This window comes from Monodelphis domestica, chromosome 4 (assembly GCF_027887165.1).
Source record: "Monodelphis domestica isolate mMonDom1 chromosome 4, mMonDom1.pri, whole genome shotgun sequence".
Classification (NCBI taxonomy): domain Eukaryota; kingdom Metazoa; phylum Chordata; class Mammalia; order Didelphimorphia; family Didelphidae; genus Monodelphis; species Monodelphis domestica.
Window position 1 is genome coordinate 421582705 of NC_077230.1, and position 16134 is coordinate 421598838.

General features: G+C 49.0%; 1 protein-coding gene across 12 annotated transcripts in view; it reads right to left on the reverse strand.

The window, feature by feature from the left end:
- MEIOSIN (meiosis initiator) overlaps nucleotides 1-15667 on the reverse strand; it is a 20210-nt gene extending 4543 nt beyond the window's left edge. For 2 of the 12 annotated variants that reach the window (XM_056796318.1, XM_007492126.3), the window contains exons 1-5: nucleotides 15050-15258; nucleotides 13615-13703; nucleotides 10651-10741; nucleotides 6703-6802; nucleotides 549-1113 (exon numbers count right to left, since the gene is read on the reverse strand). In XM_056796318.1, the coding sequence (XP_056652296.1) occupies nucleotides 549-1113; nucleotides 6703-6802; nucleotides 10651-10741; nucleotides 13615-13703 (845 nt within the window). In that variant the 5' untranslated portion in view covers nucleotides 15050-15258. The other 10 variants (XM_056796324.1, XM_056796320.1, XM_056796319.1 and 7 more) reach the window with 10 other exon arrangements.
- Nucleotides 15668-16134: the final 467 nt, after the last annotated feature.

Consider the following 16134-nt stretch of genomic DNA (forward strand, 5'->3'; position numbering starts at 1 on the left):
CTTCCCAGACTCCCCCTGAGCTTTGGCACTGCCTGGTCTTGTGCACTGGCCGTATTTCTCCCAAATTACAAGCTCATTCGGGTCAAGACACCTACATGATGGAATAATCTTCTTGATGGAGCTGATGCTACGCATATAGCCCTGGGCTTGGAATCGAGTTTAACCTGGCCTCTGGCAGGCCCTAACTGCGTGACGCTGGACGAGTCACTTCACTTGGGTCTGCCTCAGTTTCCCCAGCTATAAAGTGGGGCCGATAAGAACACCTCCCTCCGACGATGCTCCTGGCACAGGGCCTGCTCGCTGTGTGTCATGAATAACCGCTCCTGAGCATGCCACGCCTGCTCTAGTGGTCTAGGGAGGACCCCCACAGGCCGATGGTCCCCCAGAGGAGGGCCTGGCAACCCTACAGACAGCTGTTGAAAGGGAATCCCGTCTTTGAGGCTCTCGGCTGGGAAGGGGGCAGGGCTGCAGGAACGGGCTGAGGGCACACAAAAGTGGCAGGGAGTCTGGTGTGACTGGCAAGTCCCCAGGGACGGGAAAGGCCTTACCTGGGAAGAGGCTCACTCCAGGGGTGGGGCGACATCCACTCACCCCCTGTGGTCATCTGGGCCTCACAAGTAAGGCAGGCCCCATCCTCCTGGGCGCTGGGTCCTTCACAACAGGCTGGGGCAGGGGGAGAGAGAGAAGGGGAACACTTTGCCCTGCTCCCTTTGCAGACAGAGGCAGGAAAGAAGAACCTACCACCCGTGGGGCTCAGCCCTCCCTTCCCAGCAAGGATCCCTGAATCTTGAGAGCACCAGAACTGGAGGTTCCGAGTGGAGCGAGGGGGAACAGGGTCCGGAATGGGGGCCAGGAACCAACTTGCTAAGCAGATGTGAACGCTGCCTTCGGCCATCTCCAGAAGCGTGAGCCCAGCTTCTCCGTGGGACTGGGGCAACCAAGGCTCCAGGTGTTGGCAAGGGATGAGGTGTCTCCTGGGAACAGTGACTTCCCCCATCACTTCTCCTCTGTTTCTGCTGGGAATCGAATCGTCCACAGGCAGCTTCTCTGGCTGGGAGGGGCCTCTGCCTAGAGCCAGGCATGGATGAGGATCTTTAGCCTCTGCCCTTCGTTCTGAGAAACCAAAGTGACTAGAGTTGAAGAGGTATCCAAGGCCCCTTAATGGGGGAAACCAAAAAGAGCCCCTTCAGGGTTCAAGTCAACAAGTATCCTTAGAGAATGTAGGGTGAAGCAGCTAAGTCATGTAGAAGATGGGGCACTGGGTGAGAAGTCAATAAAAATGCGGTTTAAAAGAAGCCTCAGATGCTTCCCAGCTAGGAGACCCTGGATAAGTCACCTAATCATTAGTTGCCTCAGTTTCCTTGCCTGCAAAATGAATAGACTATCTCCCGGGATTGCTGTGAGAATCAAATGACAAAATATTTGTAAAGAGTTTTGAAAACCTTCAAGTGCTCTATAAATGTTATTACAAAATACTGGCAATTGGCACTAGGCACAGAGATGAAGACTGCCTTCAAATTACTTATAGTGTGAAGAGGTTTAGGAGGAAATGTATACCCAAATAAGTAGGACCCAGGCAGAATGGGACTATGGGAAAGTTAGGTAGTGCCTCGAGAAGAAGCAAGAAGAAGGGGAGATGGCTTTCATCGAGGTGGGTCAGGGAAGGCTCAAAGGAAGAGGTGCTGATCCGAGTTGGGCCTTGGGTTCAAAGAGGCAAAGGTAGGAAGGGAGAATCTAAATGGGGGCAAACACAAACACAGACACCACACAGGATGAGGAAGGAGAAAGAAAAGCAGACTAGTGTGGCCAAAACCTAGAACGTGGGAGCTGAGGATGGTAGGCTGTGAATGGCAGGGTCAGGAGTCTAGACTTCATCTGCTGGGCAGGGGGCTTCAGGAGATTTTTGAACAAAGAATGACAGGTTCCGAGTAGTGCACTGTGAAAACAATTTGGGTATTGGGGTAAAAACTGGAATGGAAGTGGGATAGAAGGATGAAGTGCCTCTAGTTTGCAGCAGCAGCAGCAGCAGTCATCACAGCCATCTGGTTTTGATTAAAGAATAGAGAGACCAATGGAAGAGCTGAGACATGGGGGATTCAGAAATGACAGAATTCAATAACCCAGCATTTGACAAAATGGAGAACACAAACAATAAAAGCTGTTGGGAAAACTGGAAAGCCGTCTGGCAGAAAATATGGGTTAGACCAATTCCTTACAACACACCCTGCAATGCATTCTAAATGGATCCCAGATCTTAATTAAAAACAAACAAACCCTTATCTTCTATCTTAGAATCTATACAATTATCAGTTCCAAGCCAGGAGAGCAGCAAGAGGGATAGGCAGTTGGGGTTAAGTGACTTGCCCAGGGTTACACAGCTAGGAAGTATCTGAGGCTGGATTTGAACTCCAGGCTTGGCTCTCTATCCACTGAGTCACTTTAGCCACCCCCATGTGATCTTAATATTAAATATGTATTTGAAAAAACAATATGAGAAAGATCATGTACCTCTCATAGCTATCTTTTGCTTATTATAGTAAGAGATATATTCTTAAACAAGCTGAAGACAGAAACAATTACAAAAGATAAAGTAGGGAACATTGGCTACTTGAAACTGAAAAGCTTCTGCAATCAACATGTATGTACACACACACACACACACACACACACACACACACAAACTCACACTCTTAATGGCCATTCCTCAATAGAAAAATGGTCAAAGGATATAAAAAGACAGTTTTCAAAGGAAGAAATGCAAAGTATTAATAGCCACATGAAAAAAAATTACTAATGGGGGGCAGCTGGGTAGCTTAGTGAATTGAGAGCCAGGCCCAGAGATGGGAGGTCCTGGGTTCAAATCTGGCCTCAGACACTTCCCAGCTTTGTGACCCTGGGCAAGTCACTTAACTCCCATTGCCTAGACCTTACTGCTCTTCTGCGTTGGAACCAATACACAGTATTGGTTCCAACATGGAAGGTAAGGGTTTAAAAAAAATCACTAATGATGAGAGAAATACAAATCAAAATAACAGGTTTTACCACACACCCTGAAAATTAGCAAAAATTGCAACAGTTGGAGAGGGTATGAGAAGAAAGGCACACTAATACACTGTTGGTAGAACTGTGAAATGGTACCCTTATTTTGGGAAATGAGAAAGTTACTAAAATGTCCCTCTGCTTCAAATCAGAGACTCCATTACTATGCATATACCCCCCCAAAAAAACTATTGAGAAGAAAAAAGCTCCCATACACATAATCCAAAATATTTATAGCCCCCTTTTGGGGACAGCTAAGAACTTGGTTACAAAGTAGATGCACATGGATTGAAGAATGGCTAAACAAAACATGGTATGTGAATGTCATGGGATATGAATATGCTGTAAGAAATGGTGCCTGTCTGAATAAATTATAGTCTATGATGGTAATGGAATACTATTGTGCTACAAGGAATGATGAATTGATGGGTTTCTATAAGAACTGGAAAGACCTCCATGAACTGATGCAGAGTGAAAGAAGCAGAACCAGGAGAACATGGTACACAGAAAGTGGAATATTGTAGGATAATCAAACATGATACTTTTCTACTAGCAGCAATGCAATGACCCAGGACAATTCTGAGGGACTTATGAGAAAGATGCTATCCACATCCAGAGAAAGAACTGTGGGAGTGGAAACGCAGAAGAAAAACAGCCGCTTGATTCCATGAGTTGATGGGGATATGATTTGGTTTTGGTTTTAAAAGATGACTCTATTACAAATATGAATAAAATAGAAATGGATTTGAGTGATAATACATATATAACCCAGTGGAATTGCCTATCAACTCCAGGAGGGGGGAAGGGAAGAGGAGAGGGAGAGAATGTGAATCATGTAACCATGGAAAAAAATAGAAAAAATCTATTATATAAATAAAATAGAAAAATAAAATAAAATAAATGGTGCCTGTGATGAGTACAGAGAAATTTGGAAAGATCAACATGAACTGATGCAGAGTGAAGTTAGCAGAGCCAGGACAAAAATTTTACAATATATGGTGTTTGCAACAGTGTCAATGAAAGAACTACACACAAAAATCAAATGTAACAATAAAGAGCCACCAGAGGATATCCCAGTCTTTACTGAGGCAGGAGGTCAATAGGTGTTCCAGTCTGGCATGTTTTCAGACTTTTTCAATGTATCTATCAGTTGTGCTGACTTTTTTTCCCTCTCTAAAAAGATATTATTTGTCATTGGATGGCTCTCAGCGAGGGGACGGGAGACAGGCACAGGAGATACTCTAATGAAGCAAAAATATCCAAAAAACTTAATTTAAAAAAAAAAGGAAGATTAAATACTTCAGAGGCAAGAACCAGGGCCAGATATCAAGAGATCTGGATGCCAGCCCAGCTTCTGATAATAGGTTTTGAGCAAGGCTCACTCCTCTCCAGGCCTAGATTCTGTCCCAACCCCTGCAAATGGGTTGGGCTAAATCTATAAAACAAATGGTCATTATTTTTAAAGCCTGCAAATGTAAATAATGGACTCCTCCTTACAGGCTGTAGTCTCCCCTACTCATCCCAAACTATTCTCTTTCCCCAGCCTGGCAGGGAGCTTACGAGATGATCTAGAACTCCTTTAGTAGATGGAAAAACTGAGGCCTGAGAAGCTGAGGGCCTTGCCAAGATCACAGAGGAAAGAACTGATCGAATGTAAGCTTCTTGAGGGCGAGACCGGTTCCGTTTTTGTCTTTGAGTTTCCAGTGCCTCGTGCGGAGACTACACCAAGTTACCTGCCTTGTGGTTCTGCCTTCGGCCCTCTCCACTCCTGGGGTCTTGCTTCAAGGCTTCAGCAGCTCTCAGACCTTACTGAGGAAGATGCAGATCACAGCCCCTCCTATGTAATGTCTATCTGTGTCTTCTGAACGCCTCCCACCGCCCTGGGGGAGTGTAGCAGGTCCCTCTGACCACAGTGCCCTCAGGTACAGCCCGTCCTGAATCAAGGGCCTTCTGGCTTTCTCCTTTTACTTCCAAGCCACAAGCACTGGGTAATCAGGAAGGATGACTTCCTCCCCATAATAGCTCCCAGGTCTATAGAGCTCCTTTCCTTATGACCATGCTTCAGAGAGTGAAAGCAATATGACCCCATTGAAGAGATTAATAAACTAAGCGATTGGCCCATGTTGCTGAGCTCATTCGGCTCGGCTGGGAGAGGCAGACCAAGGTCGGATAATCTTTCAATATAGGCTCTCTCCTGTCTTTGGGGAGGATCACAGGACTGCCAGGCGAAGCAGCCCTCCAACACGCACACGCACAAGCTGGCTGGGAGTGGGCATAGCTGCGGGCACTAAGGCAGGGCAGGTGACTGGGAGAAGAGGGAGACGTGGCTGCAGAGGAAATCTGGAGTCAAAGGGCAGCAGGTTTCTAACAGATGGCAGAGGGATCTCCTGAGCAGCGGTGGGATCACTGTAAGTGTTTATTCCTAGAGCAAGAAGGACAGCTGGCATGGGGCCAGCAGATGGGCCTCTTCTGCCTCGACTCCTTCAGTAAGGAGTGAGGGGGACGTCCAGGTGCTTTCATTCCTCCTCCGGACCTAACGTCCTAGTTGTTTCTTCTTGCAAAGCCTCTGGCAAATACACAGAAATTGGGCTCTTCAAACAGGCAGGGAAGTATAGGGTGCTGACTCATTCCTTTTGATGTTGCCTAAGGGTGAAGGGGACGTCCTGTGTCCAGTCCCACTGCCACCCCTGCACAGCGACATGTCATAGATGGGGCCAGGGCCTCATCCACTTAATTCTCCCTACATTTGTACTTGGAAATCCATTCTCCCCACTTACATTGCCAAGTTTCCTCCCTGGGAACTTAGTCTCATCTTCTTGGAAGTTCCCAGAGATTTCTCTACCTCTGGGCCTCCCCCAAACCCCCAAATGATCAACTATGTGACACAGGATGGGGAGACACTTCTGGGGAGCAGTTCAAATGAAAAAGCTCTACAGAAACTGGTGGTCCAGGCTCCTCACGTGTTTGCAGTGGGATGCAGCCGCTAGTTTTCATTTGGCAATATAGATATCATTATCCTCATTTTACAGAGCAGGAAACTAAGGCTCAGAAAGTATAAGTGACTTGCCCAGAATCAGAGTAAATAACGAGCTAAGGAAAGACTCATGACCCATTTGATCTAGAAAGAACCTCAGCGTTCATGTAGTGGAACAGGACTCCTCTCTAAACCTCCCCAACCTCCACAGGAGGACCTCCAGTAGTGAGGAGTCCATCATGGCCTATGGTGGCCCATCCCAGTCTGGGAGAGCTCTAATCCTCGCTCGAATGCTCTCAAACGAAGCCAAATTTCCCTCTCTGTACCTTCCTAGTTTTGCCAGACAGAAAACCAGTCTAGTCCTTGGGACCCTTGAAGCCAGTTGTCATGCCCCCTTCACTCTTCTGTTCTCCAAACCCCAAGTTTCTTCACTGGATTTCCACACAGTGTGACCTTCGTTCATTTAGAATCAAAGGGCCCAGAGAGAAGGTTCAACTTGCTAAAAGTGTCACGAGGACAGGATGGCAGATGCTCAGTTTCAGGGATCCCAAAGCCAGTTCATCCTGGGTCCTTCTGTACAACATAGTGTCCAGGTCTCTTACAGGCCGGTTGGAGACTACTGCTCCCCCTATGCTGCCACCCCCTCAAAACTCCCTCTCCAGACCCAGAGCCAATTATTTAGGGGTTACCTTCTTTGTTTGTGGGCTGGAATAAAAGAAGAGACTTGGCCACATCAATACTTCGTTGAAGGTGTTCAATATAGTGTAGAACGTGGAGGAGAATCTCCTTCTGTGCAAAAAAGAGAGAGGGTCTGGGGATCCAGGAAGCAGAAAGGGCTTCCTTAATGAAAGGTATCATTCATGTCATCCATTTATTCCATAGTTACTCAGTAGAGGCCTGAACTAGAAAACCCCTGAGGGCCCCCAGAGTGCATCCTCCTTGAGCCTCAACTTACCTGCTGGAACACCCAGGAAGGTCTCTGCCTACAGGGCATTTCTTTCTTCTGGTAACAAAGAGCTTGCTGCCTCCCTGAACTGCCTATCCCTGCCCCCCCCCCCAAGTCCTCCTTGCCATTAAGTGCTAAACTATGAAGTCCAGGATGTAGGATGTTTCACCAGATAGCAAACTAAATGAAAGAGGTCTGAGGCATCTAGGTGGCAGGCATCGTGGATAAAGCCCCAGGCCAAGAGGCAGGAAGACCTGAGTTCAAATATAGTCTTACTTATTAGCAGCTCTGTGACCTTAGGTAAGTCACTTCATCTGCTTGCCTCAGTTTCCTCAACTGAAAAATAGAGTTCAAGATAACACCTCTCTCATAGGGCTGCTGTGAGGATCTTATGAGAATATCTGTAAAGAGTTTAGCTTAGTTGCTGGTACATAGGAGCCACTATAAAAATATTTGTAATTATTATTATCATGAGTTAAGGGTGGCTTGAAGGTTTCGTGATGACCAAAAGATCAAATATATTCATAGGCTATATTCACAGCAACAGTGAAGTCCATGGAGGTGAGGGCCATCCAGAATATTGTGGGCAGCTCTGGGGCCATATTTTGAAGGGGATATGAATGAGATGGGAAAGGTAATAAGATCAGACTCAGAGTCAAGAAGACCTGGACTCAAATCCCATCTTGGATACCCCTTGGCTCTAGGACCAAGGGTCTAGAAGTCACTCCAGCTCTCATGTTCAGGCTCTAAGTCCAAGATACTGAGAAGTGTCCCATCTGAATCAGTGGAGGAGCTCTCCACACTGGGAGGTTTGAACCAAAAACCTGACACGCTGGTGGGTCCAGAGAAGGATGGTTAGCATAATCAGGGGACTTGAAAACAGGGCAAACAAGAATCTTTTAAATGAATGGGGGCAATTTAAGAAGAACACTGACAAAGTGAAGGATATAGGGAAAGGCACTAGGAAGAAGGGTTTCGAGTTCATGTCATGAGAATGAGGTAGAAGAATTGAGTACTCTGCGTTTAGCTGGGAGAAGATAAGGCTCCGGGAGAATATGGAAGCTGTCTTTGAGTGTCTGAGGGGCTTTCAAGAGACTGAGTGATTGAACTCATTCTACTGAGACCCAGAGGGAAGAACAAGGAACAAGAAGTGCAAGTTGCAAAGTGGTCAGTTTGGGCACGATGCCAGGAAAATCTTTCTAGGAACTAACTTTTGGAAGGTGGTGTTTCTCTTACATGGAGATCTTTCAAGAAGCTGAATGATCACTTATAGTAGAACTTCCTTTGTGGTATGGGTTGGACTAGGCATCCACCAAGATCTGTTCCAAGGCTAAAATTCTGTAATTCCGTAAACAATAAATAATTCTACTATGAATAAAAATATATATAAATAAATAAAGGGGGGTTTGTTAGCCCAGAGAAGAGGAGAAAACTTATCTGAGTCAGAAGACTGATACCAGAACCCTGACCATGCTAGCTATTGCCTGGGTGCCATTGGGCTCTAAGTCTTTTACTCAGTTTCCTCATCTGTGAAAGGAAAGGAAAAGACTGAGGCTCTAAGTTCCCTTTAGGATCGAAGCAATGTGACCTTATGCTCTGCCCTGTAAGAGCTACACTTCATTCAGGGAGAAGAGGAATGTTTCTTCTGCTTGGCACTAGAAGGAGAAAACTAGAACCAGTGAAGGCCCATGTGAGAGTAGGATGGGGAAGAATGTCTGAAAGATTAGAGAGACCCAGAAAATGGAGTATCTTACACATTGCACTTGATATATTTCTGTTGTATTCATTGGAAAGGCAGCTTCGAAAAGGGAGCGAGGTCCTCACCACTGAAGGGGACTGGATGGCCACTTGGCACCGATAAAGTAGGGGATTCCTGCTTTAGGCAGAGATTGGATTTGATGACCTCTAGAGTCCTTGCTGCCTCTCAAACTTTGTCCACAGAAGTACTATAGGAGTTCAGAAAAGGAAGAAATGATTGTAGGTGAAGTGCAGTTTGGGGAGGTTTCACAGAGATGGTGGGAAGCTGAGTTGAGCCTTGGAAAGATTTGTATCCTAGAGACAGCCTGTTCCAGGCTAGGGAGAAAAATCTAAGGAAGGGAGGGTATGGAAGCAGTCTGGCATGTGAGCAGGCAAGAGAGGAGACAGGCCTGGCTATTGTTCACCACCTGTGTGACCTTCAGTAGCCTTTCCAGCCTTTGGGGATCTTGGCAATTTGGACGGGATGACGTTTAGCAGATGTAATAGGTAAGGCCAGATGGTCACAGAAGGCTCAGGAAGGGTCAGAAAGGGAAAATCAAGAAAAGAAAACACAAGATCATTGGCCAGAGAAGCCCGAGGGCCCCAAGAAGTCATCTTGTCCGGCCCCCTCATTTTTCAGACAGGGCAGACTGAGGAGGTTTTCTGACCTCTGTTCACACTCTCCATGGCACACGTGGCCTCCAGGCTGAAGACTATTGCTGTAACTGTCACATGGGAGGAAGGTACTGAGGGCTTGAGTTTACTCCAGGGTGGTGACAGCAGCAATGGAGAGGTAAATCTGAAAAGGGCCCTTTGATAGAAAAACCCCACAATACCTTGACTGAAAAGATAGAGGAGCTGAAGGAGAGGAATGGTGCTCCCAAAGAGGAGACAGGGAGACTGTGGAGAGGGAGGACAGGCCCTGTTTGGGAGAGACTAAGTTTGAGGGGGCAGCAAAATACCCCTGGGCCAAAGAAGGAGGCAGCGTGCCAGGGCTGGGTGAGAGAATAGGATTGGAGGCACAGAGAGTTCTTGGAATCCCAGAATGTTAGGGCTGAAAGGGACTGGGAAAACAAATGAAGAGTCCCTGCCTTCGAGGGTGCTTGCCTTCTTCCAGGAGAGATCACAGAGACCCACTTAATACAAGGTCATTCAAGGAGAGGCATTAGCAGCTCTGGGGAATCAGGAGAGGCTTCCTGGAGGAAATGATATTTGAAGGAATACGGGGAGAGAATGCCAAGCAGGACAAGTGTGCCAGGGTGTGAAGAGCAGCGCTGTCTGCTGAGCCTGGGCGTCATCTATGAACAGAAACTCAGTGCTGGAAAGGCCTTTAGATCAGGGGTCCCCAGACTTTTTACATGGGGGGGAGGAGGGGCAGTTCACTGTCCCTCAGACCGCTGGAGGGCTGGACTATAAAAACCTAACCCTAACCCTAACCGGGTAGCAACATACAGTGTGGAATCCCCTCCCCCAGATCGCCGCTCACCACGCCAATGTCTTCCATGCAGCCACAAAACCCTTTGCGCAGCGCCTCGGTCTAAGGTGCCATGCACAAGATTGTCACCAGAAGTAGTAGCTTACGTGAGCGAGGACACCACACACACATGGCCTCAGAGGGCTGCATGTGGCCCGCAGGCCTTAGTTTGACCCCGGCTTCTCCCAGCACTCTTGCTGTCTGCCCTGGGGCTCACAGACGGTCACCCAGCACAGTGGTGAAATGCAAAGAGTACTGGATTTAGAGTCAAAGGACCTGAGTGTGAATCTCAGCTGTAGGATCCTGGGGCAGGTCCCTTGCTTTTAATGGTCTCTAAACTCCCTTTTAGGCGGCTCTAAAATCCTAGGGCTTCTTCTGCTGCATCACCCATTGGCTGGTCTGTTTCCCAGATCCCCCCTGCTCCCAGTCTCTGGGTCTCGCCCATTTCGCTGCGACTCTAAGCCCATTCTCCCTCTGTACCTTGGTGAGTTTTTTGTTGCTGGCCTGCAGGGGGATCGGCAGTAGCATGGCTAATTCTTGAAGGGTGTTGGTGTGATTTCGCCTCCGTTTTCTGTTTAGAGAGAAAATGCAGAAGAGGTCAGTGAGTACCCTACATCTAAGTCTAGGTTCTGATCCTGCCTAGAGGCCTTCAAGAAGAAAGAGGTCTCAGCTGCTCCTTGCAGAAGAGGGCCAAAAGAATAGACTCCAGGCCTAGAGACTGGGTTCACATCTGGTCTTGCTGTGTGACCCTGGGCAAGTTACTTATCCCCCATTGACTAGCCCTTACCACTCTTCTGCCTTGGAACCAATGCTTAGTCTATATTCTAAGACAAAAAGTAAGGATTAAAAAGAGAACAAACAAAACAACCCAACAACAGAGGAATACACTCTTTCCCTGGACCAGTTGCCATGACTCTTGCAGGATGCTATCTGCTTACATTTACACAGCAGGGTGAAGACTGCCAAGTGCTTCCATCCCTCCAGCCCTGTGAGGTCAGGAGCACAAGCACTATTATTAAGCCTCTGGCTGGCTAAGAGGACTGGCCCTGGAGACAGATCCTGCCTCAGACACTAGTTCTAGGATTTGGGGCAAAGTCAGTTCCCCTCTCAGCCTGTTTTCTCATCTGTAAAATGGGGCTATGAACAGCTTCCTCCTCTCAGGGTAGTAGAGAGGATCAAAGGAAAAAACAGATATGTGTTCTCTAGATGCTATCATTATGATATCTATTTTGGAGATAAAGAAATTAAAGCTCTGAAAGGCTCTTGAAGGCTAGAATCAGCAATCCCATCTGTCCCTGCCAAAGGACAGGTCGCTTCTCCTCACTGGGCCTCAGTTTCCTCATTTGCAAAATGAGATTTGGACCAGCTTAGATTTCCCTTGTGGGTTAAAAACTGGTAGGTTTGTGCATAGCAAACAAACCCTCACTCTTCTACTTCCAGTCTTTACAAAAGTTACACCCAACACCTAATATTAACAGCAGTAATTAGCCTTTGTGTTTGTGTGGGGCTGCTGACCTTCCTCACCAGGAGATGGTGATCTGGGAAGACATAGGCAGGCCTCAGAAAACTGGACCTGAGGGCCTCAGTAAGCCCCAGAGATAGGCCCGGTCCACAGGGGACAGGCTGCTGATGTATGTGAGCTCATTTTATTGAGTTAGAGCTGCTTGGAGAAGGGCAGTCTGTGCCTAAAGGGTACTGGTCGGTCATGGAAACTGCAGACACTGGGATGAAGCCCCCATGAGCCGGCTTGCAGACACTGTCGAGACTCTAAGCTCGCAGCAAACAGAGCAATGGGGGGGCTCCCTAGAGGCCATGTCTGAAACTGAACCAGGAGCAAGAATTTTGGAGTCTCAGAACTGAAAGATACTTCAGAGGACGCCTGGTCCAACCTGTCACTGAACAGGACTCCCCACAGCATAATGACCATAATGATGGGGATGGCTGAGTTCATATAAGGCTTTAAGACTGGCCAAATCTTTTGCATATATTAACCCAAATGACCCTCAGAACAGAGTAAAGTCAATACTCCTTTGAAATTTTGTTGAATCTGTGGTCTCATGAATGCGGATGCCCCATCTAAAATTACAGATGAAGATTACATCTCATTCTATGCAAACCATCCATATTCTCCTGTAAATCCTCTAAAAGGGGCAGCTAGTTGGGTAAGGTGGATAGAGCACTAGGCCTGGAATCAGGAAGACTCTTCTTCTTGAGTTCAAATCCAGCTTCTAGCACTTCCTAGCTGTGTGATTCTGGGCAAGTTATTTCCTCCTATTTGCCTCAGTTTCCTCATCTGTAAAAGGAGCTGGAGAAGGAAATAGCAAACCACTCTATTGCCTTTGCCAAGAAAACTTTGTATCATGAAAAGTTGGACACGAATGAATGATAACAATTTGCTGGTGGGCTCCCTCTAAATCAAAAGTTCCCAACTTGAGCTCACATAATCCCATGGGAGGTGAAGTTTGTCCAAAGGGTACTGGGAATTTGGGATGAATAACTTTATTATCTTAAAATATCTCCAAAGGATTTAATTCCACTGATAACAACTTACCTGTGTAAAGCAGGATTCCAAGTCCTGTTCTCCCACTTCATTTATTTCACATGTCCATATGCAAGGTAAACTCTAGCATTCACCTCCTTTCATAATGAATGAGGGATACCACTGAGCCAAGGAGAGCTTTCATGTCTCTCTCCAGTTGCTACTAGTTGCCTTTCCCCCAGTGCCCACCAGATTGCCTTTCATCTACTTTGGGTGTATTTAGACATCTATCTCTGTATCTTGTTAAGACCTAGTTATTTGTAGTTTCCTACATTAGAATGTAAGCTCCCTGAAGGCAAGGACTATTTTTGCCCCTATTTTGGGGCTATTTTGGCAGATGTCTAGCACAAAATAAACATTTCATAAATGCTAACTGGCTAAACAATCTGCCCACAGTCACATAGCCAGCATCTCAGGTAGGATTTCAACTCAGGTTTCCGGGAGTTTCTGCCGGCTCTTTTTAATGTCAGACTGCCTGATTTCTCATAAGGCTCATCTAGCTTATGCTAAAGCTTTTCAGTGATGGGTAGACCCTGACCCTCAAAAGGCAATCAGTCCTTGAAATGTCTTCTTCCTTTCAAGCCCAAATCTGGCAACCTCTCAGCAGTCCACCCTAGATCTGCCCTTGAGGCCAAGTTTAACAAGCCAAACTTATTTTGTACAAGACAGCTCTTCTAGTTTGAGAAATCACATTATCAGAAAGTCTAGGAATAGAAAGATCCCCAAAGTCACCGAATTCATCCCCATTATTTTCCAGATGAGGAAACTAAGACCCAAAGAAGAAATCACTTCTCACACAAAGAGGTAGCCTATCTGGAATTTGAAAACAGGTCTTCTGACTCCAAATTCAGCATTCTATCATCTCTTCCTAGGCCTATCATCTGTTTTTGGTCTTCCCCTGTTACCTTTCACTGGGGCAGAGAGGGCCCATTCTGCAGCCAGGGCCTCCCTGGGGCCGTTCAGGGGAATATGGGTGTCCACTGGGGCCCCACATCTGGAAAAGGAGATAAAAGGTGAGGCAATTAGTGGGGCATTGTGCTTGGACATCTATGGGGCTGGGACATCCTCCCAAGGGCCCAAGGTGGACATTTCTTCTTCTCTGAGGCCTTGAAGGAGGAAAGGAAAGAGTAGGGAAAACAGAAGGGAGATTGGAGAACCTTCAAGGAAAGTGGAGATTTCAGGAGAGGCTTTGACTCATGGAACCCAATCGAGAAAGACAATCAGAATCTGAGGAGTAGAGAGAAATCTGGGAAAGGTTCCCTTGTACAGGCAGGGAGTAATGGGTCATTGTCCATAGAGATACAGGTCAGTTGGAGAGTAAGGTATGGATCTGGGGAAGAAGAGAAAGGAAAGATGGCCCAGGAAGAATTAGGTAGAAGAGCCTGGGGAAGGGATTGGGGGGAGGAAGGAATTGAGGGAAGGGCTTTGGCACCTTCAGGGGGAGAATGCAGAAAGGAAGGGGGGAGTTTGGAGGAAAAATCTTTGGGAAGTGCAGGGAAAGGTCCACTGGAGGTAAAGGGGGAAGGTACTGGAAAGTGGAAGCTGGGGGGTGGGACCTTGGGGAAAGGGTGCAGATATCCTCAGTGGTGGAAGAGATCCTAGAAGACAGGACACAGTTTTTTATTTGGGGGAAAGGCCTCTTGGAGTCAGGGAAAGGGGATCAAGAAGAGAAGGAGGTAAAACATGGGGGAAAGGTCTGCACATTCCCAATTAGGGAGGGTCAGAAAGGAAGGAACCCTGGGAGGTGGGAAGCAGGTAGGGGTGCCATTCAGAAGTGGAGAAAGGAGTTGGGGTGCTTGAGGGGCTGGATAGGGTGTACTAAGTTGGGGGAGGGGCATGGGGGGGCAGAAGGGGAGAAAACGATGGCGCTAGGGGTGGAGCCTAAAGCAGGACATGGGGGAGAGGCCATTGGGGTGGGGCTGACACAGGGGCGGAGCCAAAGGAGTCCGGGAAAGTGGGGGGGTGGAAAAAGGGTGGGACAATTGGAGTGGGGAGCAGGAAAGGGGAGGGGCCAACAGGTTCGGGTGGGGCATAGGGAGGGGCCAGAGTAGCTAGGGGCGGGGCCACAAGCTGGGCTTGGGGAGGATGGATCTTTGGGTGGGGCCCAGGCAGGGGAGGGGCTAAGGGAGCTTGGGGTGGGGAGCTAGGGGCAGAACCACAGGCAGGGGTGGGGGAAGGGTCCGCTGGGTGGGGAGCCGGCAAGGGGGAGGGGCCACTGGAGTGGGGCGCAGGCGGGGGGAGGGGCCAGAGGAGTTGGGGGCGGGGCGCAGGCAAGGGGAAGGGCTGGAGAATCTGGGGGCAGGGAATGGGCAGGGGGTATTCTCCCAGCGGGCACCCCACCTCCACTCCCAGTACCCTCCTGCTGCTCCTCCTCCAGCCCTGGCCTCCCGAGGTGCGAAATGGCGCGAGCCTCCCTCCAGCAGGGCCCTGCCCCCAGATCGCTGCCCGGGAGCGGGCGCGAGACCCCAGGACGGGCTGGGAGGGGTAAGGTGAGAGGAGAGAGCCGTCACGCGAACACGCGCACGCGCGCCCGAGTTCCCAGCATGCGGACCCCGGACCTGGGGCCTAGCGCGTGCCGCTGCAGCCGCTGCCACCGCCTTCTTCGTCAACTATGCTGCAGCCTCGGTGGTGGCCTCGAAACCCAGCTGCAATCTCCGCGCGCCCAGGCAGTAGGCCAATCAGTGCGCCGCCTCGCCGCCAAGGTCCCGCCCCGCCTCTCTCGCCACGGGCCTCGCGCTGCACGCTTCCCGCGTTTAGCAATCTCTGCCCTGGATTGGACGGAAGCCCCGTTGGCTCCGCCCCTCCCTCGACCCTCCAGCCTCTGGGCTCTGCCAGAGAGCGGAACTGCCCCTTGACGCTCCGCCTCCAGGCTGCTGGCCCGCGCACTCGATCAGGAGGCTTTCCCGCCTTTTGTCGGGGCCCCGCCTCTTAAGCCGCAGGCTCCTTCTCTCCCTTCCCCCTTTCAGTACGCGGGCTCCGCCTCCTCCCCGCCCACCCATTCCCCGGGACTCCTCCCAGTCTTAGTATCTGCCCTTCCTCCAAAGATCAACGGTCCTCCGCCAACTGTCAACTGTCAACCGTCCCTGAAGGGGGGGAGGGGTTGCGGGAGGACGCCATGTTACACCCCCTTGTTCCCTCCCACTGTGCTCAGGGGCCTCCCACCCTCTCTCTTTCAATTTTGGGGGACCGTCCCACCCTGCTTTTGAGCCTGGGCTTCAAGGCCTCCACCACAGATGGAAGACAGCTCAGATACCATGGAGGCCATCCTTTCCCACCTGGGGAAACTGAGGCACGAAGCATTTGCCGTGGATTTTCGTGTCTCGTTTCTCCCCCACCCCCAGAAGGCCACCTTGGCCGGGCGCTGGTGGCGGATGGAGGGCCGCCCTGCATGGAGGGAGGGCGCAGAGTCCTGTTAGAGCGGGAAG